This window comes from Dipodomys ordii, unplaced genomic scaffold, assembly GCF_000151885.1.
Source record: "Dipodomys ordii isolate 6190 unplaced genomic scaffold, Dord_2.0 Scaffold159, whole genome shotgun sequence".
Classification (NCBI taxonomy): Eukaryota; Metazoa; Chordata; class Mammalia; order Rodentia; family Heteromyidae; genus Dipodomys; species Dipodomys ordii.
The window spans coordinates 941,003-949,146 of NW_012267375.1; the positions used below are offsets into that span (position 1 = coordinate 941,003).

An 8,144-nucleotide genomic window follows, 5' to 3' on the forward strand; every position below is an offset into this window, starting at 1 on the left:
CACACGAGCACCGATAGTGCCCTTCTCCAAAGCTCCTGATGTGATCTGCCTCACATGAGCACCAGTACTGTGCCCTTCTCCAAAGCTCCTGATGCCACCCTGCAGGCAGGGCCCCTGGGGTATGGATCCATGCTGGGACTGCCCCTCTGAATGTACCACACACAGGCTCATACACACACACACGCACGCACATGCACACACACACACGGATGTCGGCAATGGTGCTGGCTGGCAGAGACCCCCTTGCCTGCTCCCGTGATTCAGATCAGATCACTGGCCAGAAGGAAGGGGTGAGCCTCAACAGAAGAAATGGCCAGGGATACTGTCCATGAAGAGGAGCTGGAGATCAGTCCAGAGATGGTTTGAAGTCTCTCCCAGAGGGGAGGCCTCGTAGGACCAGAGGACCAGATGCCTGGCAATAGGTGAACTTGGTGGTGTGGCCCTCAAGGGCTGCGTACCGCACCAGCACTTCCCGCACCTGGTGAGACACATCCAATGTGTCTGCCCCCTCCCAGGGAACACTGCCTGTGTCCAGAGGATGTGCCCTCCCTGGGTAAGAACGGGGTCGGGGCTCACTCACAGCCAGCTGGGCCTCAGGGCAAGTACCGAGGAGCTTCTGGGATGAAGGCTGGCCTCCGAGAGCCCCGTGGAACAGGGTGATGGCCAGGGGTCTGGAAGGGCCTGCAGGGCGGGGTCTTGGGAAGCCCCATTTTCACAGGGTAATTAGAAGCATTCCATAAGGACCTCAGAAATGTATGGGGTGGGCCTTCCCTGGGGACCTCTCAGAATCACCCCACCCCTTGGCCGTTCACGCAGCAGAGAGGACTGTGCTGCCGCCTGCTCTGTGGGTTTCCAGTGCGAGGAGCTTGGACATCCTGCAGTGAGTCCAGAGGCCGCAGGCTCTGCAGGAGCCCTGGCGGGGACGGACTGTGCCCTGCCGCCCAGCCGAGGCCCCAAGACCCCAGCCGGCCCGGGAGGCAGAGAGGGCCTGCAGGAAGTGCCGAGGACAGCCCCCGCCTGAGGTAACAGAACCATCAAGGAGAGTTGTAACAGACCTCTTTGTGACTGGGGAACTTCTCACTTCTCTGCAGTTTTCTTGATGACTCTGTTTCGTGGTGAGGTTGGATTTCTGTTCACTTCGATGGCAGTCTCTACTCATCATCACCACAGGCCAACCAGAGTCTTCGGAGTGCTGTATATCAGTTCCTGAGGCTGGTTATGCACACGGCTCAGATTCAGGAGCACTCTTGTGAGGATGTGGTCTGCACGCCTATCTAGAAGCCACTGCTGTGCTCATTGTAGTGCTCATGGGCCATCTGGGGGCAGCTCTGGGAGGGAGGGAGGGGCAGCAACACGAGAGCCCATCTGCCCCTGGCCAGAGCCCCACAGTAGGTGGCTCGGCCCAGCTGGCGGAGAGACACGCGCCACACTGCCGAAGGGCTGCTGCCGCTCACAGCCCGGCTGTGGGGGGAGCTTGTTGAAGGCAGGAGGCACACAGCACAGACGTGAGAGAAGCCGCCTGTACAGAAGAAATGGGCGGCGCGATGCAGGGTGCCGCCTGCTGGCCACCTGCTCCGAAGGCCAGCTGAGCCCGCTGCCCTTGCCGCGCTGCTGCGGCCTCGCTGGCCACGTCTGGGGCTGGGAGGGTCTGCGCAGAAGGGCGGACGCGGGAAGGCGGCCCGAGGCCCAGCAGCAGGCTTCTCTAATGTCTCTCTCCCTCTCCTGTCCCTTCTCCTAGTCCCCACCGAAAGGTGCCACCATTCCCTACCGCCCAAAGCCCGCCTCCACCCCTGTCATTTTTGCAGGTGGTCAGGTAAGAGCCGACCCGCTCGCGGCCTCCACTGCCAACCTCAGCCTCTTACTGCAGCACCCGCCGCTGCCCGTTAGTGCACTCAGGTTTTCTCGCCTTCCCACTGCACGCTCCCTCCCTGAGCCAGACACAGGGCTCTCCTGGCCCACACCAGGCTGGGGCACAGCTTCACCTCAGAGCCATGCCCCTCAGACACCTCTCCAAAGAGAGACCCCTGACCCAGACAGGAAGGACCCGAACATCCACAGGCCCTGGGAGGCTCCCACCAGGCCTCCGAGGGTCGTCCCAGAGCCCTGAGGCAGCTGGGCAGGGAGCAGTCCCAGTGGCATGATGGCCCCCGTGGGCTGTCAGGGAAGAGGAAGGGGCCCAGCTTGCTCACCCGCCTCCGTCACCACCCAGCCCACCGTCAGCCCACCCATGCAATGACTCGAACATGGTTAGCCAGGGGACGGCCCAGAAGGGCCCTGTGTCTGGCCGGCCGCGGTGTGTCTTTGTTCAAGGGAGCGTTGAGTCAGAGGCTACCCACAGGTGACCCAGCCACGGCAGGTCAGGCATGAGGTTTTAACCCTAAAAGGGAACGAAAGGCATGGGGACTTGACTCACAATGTAAAGAATCTTGTCAGGTCTGTGGGGCACCTGGCAGCCTGTGCGCAGCCCCCACACAGACCAGCACACGGCATATTCTATCTCACAGTCAGAAAACGAGGCCCAGCGCACGAGCGTCTTGCCAGGCTCGTGTGCTGGGGTACAGCTGCCCCTACCTGCACCCCGCAGGGAGCCACCGGGACTGTCTGCAAGCCCTCACCCCTGCCCAGCCGTGGCTCTGGCAGGCAGCGACCCTCACAGGGAAGGAACCCTGGTCCGGAACAGTGCAGCTCCAGTTCAGGGCAGAGCCAGCGTGGGTGCCGAGGCTGAGGCCGCTCAGCCCGTCGCCTGCACACAGTCACTGTGACACGGTGTTTGTCCCTAAACACCACCCACACTATGAGCCTCCGGGGCTTACTGCCATGCCTCAGGGCAGCCTGATCTGCTGTCCTTGGCCAGGCCTTAGATACAGGTCCCTTCCCCCCCCCCAGCCAACCAGGAGAGGCACCAAGCAAATCTGTGGGGTGGGGGTGTGGATCAGTCCTGAGAGGGCAGGTCTCTAGGTCCCCTGAGGACCCCCGCATGGACAGACCCCTGAGGACCCCCGTGTGTCCAGTGCAGGGTGTGGATGGACCCCCATGTGTCCAGTGCAGGGTGTGGACAGACCCCTGAGGATCCCCATGTGTCCAGTGCATGGTGTGGACAGACCCCTGAGGACCCCCATGTGTGTCCAGTGCAGGGTGTGGGCAAATCAGGCGTGGGTGCTGCAGGTGCTCAGCTCCCTCCTGGATCTGGTGGCCCCAGGGCAGGCTCCAGCGCCATGGAGATGTACAGTCTGAGGCAGAAATGAACTGTCCAAACAGTGGCCCCAGAGCAGCATCCCCGACCCGAGCTCGTGAAATTCCACATAGACCACAGGGCAGGAGGGCAGCAGACTGCTAGCGTTGCTGCTGCAGGCCTGACGGGGAGCAGCATCACAGCATGTGGCCTCCAGACCTGCTCCTGGCAGGTCTGCCAGACTGCCCGACTGGTGATCTGATGAGATTCTTTCAGCTCCTCTGTCGTATCGCGGGTCCTCCCTTGCCACAACTGCATCGGTTCAGGGCTGGGCCGTGGCTGGGTCCCCTGTTGGGCAGTCGGTAGGCCTTGAACTCTCGGTTGGGTTATTGCTGATGGACACCTGAGGCATCCGTCACAGAGCCCACGGGCATCACATGTCACGCCTGCGCTTCACCCATCCTGAGAGGCCTTGCTCTCCCTTGACTCCATGTGGTTGGTTGATTGTTTGAGTCACTGGAGGTGTGTTATAGAAGAGACCTGTGGGGGTCACCGCCACCTATGGGGGCTTGGCAGAGAAGCCGGGGTCACCAGGGTCACCGCCACCCACGGGGCTTGGCAGAGAAGCCGGGGTCATGGGTCACCACCCACGGGGCTTCGCAGAGAAGCCGGGGTCACCAGGGTCACCACCACCCACGGGGCTTCGCAGAGAAGCCGGGGTCACTGTGTCACCGCCCACCCGGCGGGGCTTCGCAGAGAAGCCGGGGTCACTGTGTCGCCGCCCACCCGGCGGGGCTTCGCAGAGAAGCCGGGCTCAGGAGTGTGCTGGCCATGAGTCAGTTGCAGATCTGACACAGGGGACTCATGAAACCAAAAGCACCTCAGAGACCCCATTGGGACTGAAGATTCGATCCGGAAGATGGCAGATTGGGTCTTCCTGTGATTCATGAGGTCCATTGCTTAACCCGTTTTTGGCAAAGCTGCTTTCGGTATCTTTTCGGATGTCTCCAGTATAGTATTTAATGACCAGTAGACCTCTTATGGATGGTTGAACAGGTCCTCCTTAAGTTGTTTCCTTCTAGAGAAGTTTTGGGGTGTCTGGAGATTGGCCACGGGGCTTTCTGTGGCTCCCCTGGCTGCCACCAGGGGGAGGGTTTGCCACAGAGACGGTGGAGATGTGCCTGTAGGGAGAGCTGTCACCCAGGGAAGGACCTCGGGCGGCGGCAAGCCCCACGGCCCCTGTGCTGTGAGCTGAAGGTCTCTCTCTCTCTTTCTCTCCAGGCCTACACGATCCAGGGACAGTACGCCATCCCTCACCCGGATGTGAGTTTTCACTCTGTCTCCCGTCCTTCTCTTACTATTGTGTATCTACTTGCATGCTGCTGTTAATTGCTACCAATATTAATATTACACAATAATATTAATCGGTTTTCTCAGTGTCCCTCACCTGTGTTGTACCCATATAACCTTGAATAACCTTTCAGCCTCTTAGCACTAACTCTGCTTGTGTTGAGGACTTGGCCTGATGTCAAAATTGTTTTTGTTGCTGCAGTCCAGGGCTTCCCTCCCGTGCCTGCAGAGGGCTCTGCAGTCCCTCCCGCTAGTCAGTGCCACAGTGAGTGGGCAGTGGCACTGACCGGCTGCAGCCAGGGCGCAGTGCTCTGTGCACCCAAGGAATCAAAACAGACCTTCCGAGCTGCCCTGGAAAGGTGACGTGTGTGGAGAAGCCAAACCCCACACTGACATGCCCAGTCCTCCAGTGTACAAAGCCTGCAGGTCCCACTCTTCCTTCCAGAGTTAGTAAGATGCCACATGGGGTGCATGAGACCTGGGACTGGTGCCTCGGCCTCTGAGCCGGACCTGTGGTGCTTCTGTGTGTGCCGAGTCCTCTCAGACATTCCTGGCAGCATGACAGTAAGGATATGTGTACCATAGAAGAGGGAGGCTCCCCCCGGGCCTGCGAAAGGCAACAGAGGCGCTCAGGGAGGGGCCCTGAGCCTGAGGGGCCCAAAGATAGAAAGGGCATTTGTGCATATGTGTGTGCACATGCGCATGCCAGTCCTGGGGCTTGAACTCGGGGCCCTGAGCTCTTGCACTCAAGGCTGGCACTCTCCCATTTGAGCACACCTTCACTTCTGGCTTTTCAGGGGTTAACGGGAGATACGAGTCTCACAGACTGCCTGAGCTGGCTTTGAACCGTGATCCTCCTATCTCCACCTCTGAAGAGCTAGGGTTACAGGCGCGAGCCAGCTGCACTCAGCTAAAGGGCACTCTGGAGGGGACTTTAAGAGGATGGTCAGTAAGGCCCTGTTGTTAGGTGTTACAAAAACTAAGGAGAGGGATAGGAGAGCGACGGCCGGCCTGTGGGAGCTGCAGCACCTTGCAGATAACTGAATTATCTTTTCTCGACCCATTTTGAACGCTGCCAGGCTTGTCAGCCCCGGAGCGTGTCTGTGCATTCTGTGTGAGCCCTGCCGCTGGCCCTGACCGAGAGCAGAGCCGGCCAGGCCCTTCAGCCTCCTGCAGATGCTGCTTTGGACTCAGACACCTGTTTGGTTCAGACTTCCAGGCAGAGCAGGCAGGGGTTTCAGAATTCATTCACACGAAGTGTTTGAAGTATGGATTCAATTCCTTCTCGTTGCAAGGCAGTTCCTTGAGCAGGAAATAAATTCTGTTGCTTTCTAACTTTAATAAAAGCAACACACAAATCAACCCGTAGAGAAGCGCTGACGGGAAAGGCCTCTCTCTCTCTCTCAGCCGTGCTGACACACCTGGTCTTAGATCCCAGGACACCATGACTCTGAACCCCCAGTGCCATGCTCCCAGGTCATCGGTGCAGACTTCGCCTGTGAGCACAGGAGGCCTGGAGCTCTACGTGATGTGTCTGCTGTCCAGCGCCTACTGCTAAGGCCTTACGTGGCCTGGCAGCACTGAGCAGTCAGAGCAAGAGTTCCGCTCCCGGCACAGGGCAGGCCACTGGGGCAGGCTAATGGGTAGACACTCGGAGGGCAGGGTCTGACCTTCGGGTGGCCCTGGCTTCCTGTGGTGCTGGGGTGGGCAGCCACGCACATGCAGTGTATATAAAAGCAGCCTCAAAAGCTTAGGTTGTGTGAACTGGGTGAGTCTATGGAACTCCAAGGTGCAGCATCGTTGATGGGCTGGGTCATGCTTATGTCTTCATGCCAAATAATAAAGTCAGATGTTGGGGCCTGCAGGGTCTGATTGGCAAGTGCCTTGCCAGTTTCTGTGGCAGCGGGGTCTGCACCCTCCCCGAGGAGGGTGGCAGGGGCCCGCGCTGCCCCTCCTGGGTGCGCCACGGATGTCTAGGGAAGCCTGTGTCCAGTCTGGGATGCGGCAGCTGTCCTGGGGGCACAGATGTGACAGAGGTGGTGGCTGGTGTGTTTTTCCTCTGTGGCTCCTCTCAGTATCTCTTAATCGGAAGTTTAGAGTGTTTCAGGTTAGCTTAATGCCCACGGATGTTGTGGTTGTCTCTTGTGTATGGTGAGGTGCTGAGCTTTGGATGTACGCCCCGCTCCCTTCTTGTGCTGAACCCTGCTCACGAGGCGATGCTGTTAGGAGGCAGGCCTCTGTTAGACAACCCGGTGTGGAAGGCTCCTCCTCATATCTTCTACCAAGGAAGAACAAAGCATTCATCCTGGAAACAGGGACAGGCAGTGACCAGACAGAACCTTCTGGCATCTTGATCTTGGACCTCTGGCCTCCGTAACTGTGAGCAGTAAATTCATGCTCTCTATAAACTACCCGGGCTAAGGCATTTTGTTAGAGCAGCAGATGAAGACCTTGGTTATTTTATCATGGAAAGCTTCCTGTGGATGTCATCCTGCTGTCCGAACCAAAATCACGTGATTTGTGAGCAGAGTGGGGACTTAAAGATGTCTTTCTTATAGGAACATAAAATTCAAGGCTTAGGTGATCACTCAAAAAGTTCACATTAAAGCACGAGTCTCATGACACAGAGGATAATGGTTGGGATGTGATTTTTATTTGCACTCAGTACTCCGTAGGAATATCTGTTTGTTTGTTTGTTTTGTTTAGTGTCAGCACCAAGGGTTGAACTCAGGGCCTCTTCACTCACAACCGTCAGAGCTGCATCTTTACTTCCTCTTAGGAGGAATGTTTAAAACTTCAGTTTTTTAGAATGAAAATATAGTTTTAGGAAATGTTAACTGTTTTATTTTACAGTGTAATTGAATACAAGTTTATCTCATCGAAACGGCTGGCTTGTGTGTGCATACATATACATACAGATATGGGTACATGTGTGTATGTGTGTGCGTGTATACTGCAGCAACTTAATTCCTTATCTGGATATGTGGTCTCATAGGTCAGACACATAGACCATAGAGGGATTCATTCCTAAAATCTGAATATTCCTTACCTATAATGGGAACATGCACATTTCAATACCTCATTTTAAGCCATGCTTTTAATCTGGCCCTTACGTAAGTCATCCATGCTGAGGACTTTCCGTTTCCTCTGTTTATCCGCATGCTCCTTTACCCAGACCCTCTGGCACCTCTCCAGCTCTCCGGGCCTGGGTGTTGTGAAGAGGTATAAAGTGCTGCACTATGCATGGACACATCCTCTGTGAGCCCATCCTGTGCTCTGGGACAGTGGCTTGGCAGCTGTGGAAAATATCCAGGAACTTTGGCATCCATTCCTCTGCTGAGTGTCTGAAATGGACACTCAGGAAGTGTAGAGAGTGACCATGCACCTTTGATCCAGTTCTCTGGATGACCGCTCAGCAGGCATGGAGAGTGACCACACACCTTTGATCCAGTTCTCTGGATGACTGCTTAGCAACCATGGAGAGTGACCATACATCTTTGTGTCCAGTTCTCTGGATGACCACTCAGCAGGTGTAGAGTGACCGCACACCTTTGTGTCCAGTTCTCTGGATGACCACTCATCAGGTGTAGAGTGACCGCACACCTTTGTGTCCAGTTCTCTG

General features: G+C 56.8%; 1 protein-coding gene across 1 annotated transcript in view; it reads left to right on the forward strand.

Moving 5' to 3' along the window:
- Pcbp3 (poly(rC) binding protein 3) overlaps positions 1–8,144 on the forward strand; it is a 170,759-nt gene that overhangs the window by 139,131 nt on the left and 23,484 nt on the right. The window contains 3 exon segments of the mRNA XM_013032924.1: positions 1,739–1,813; positions 4,454–4,495; positions 7,305–7,321. Coding sequence (XP_012888378.1) covers positions 1,739–1,813; positions 4,454–4,495; positions 7,305–7,321 — 134 coding nt within the window.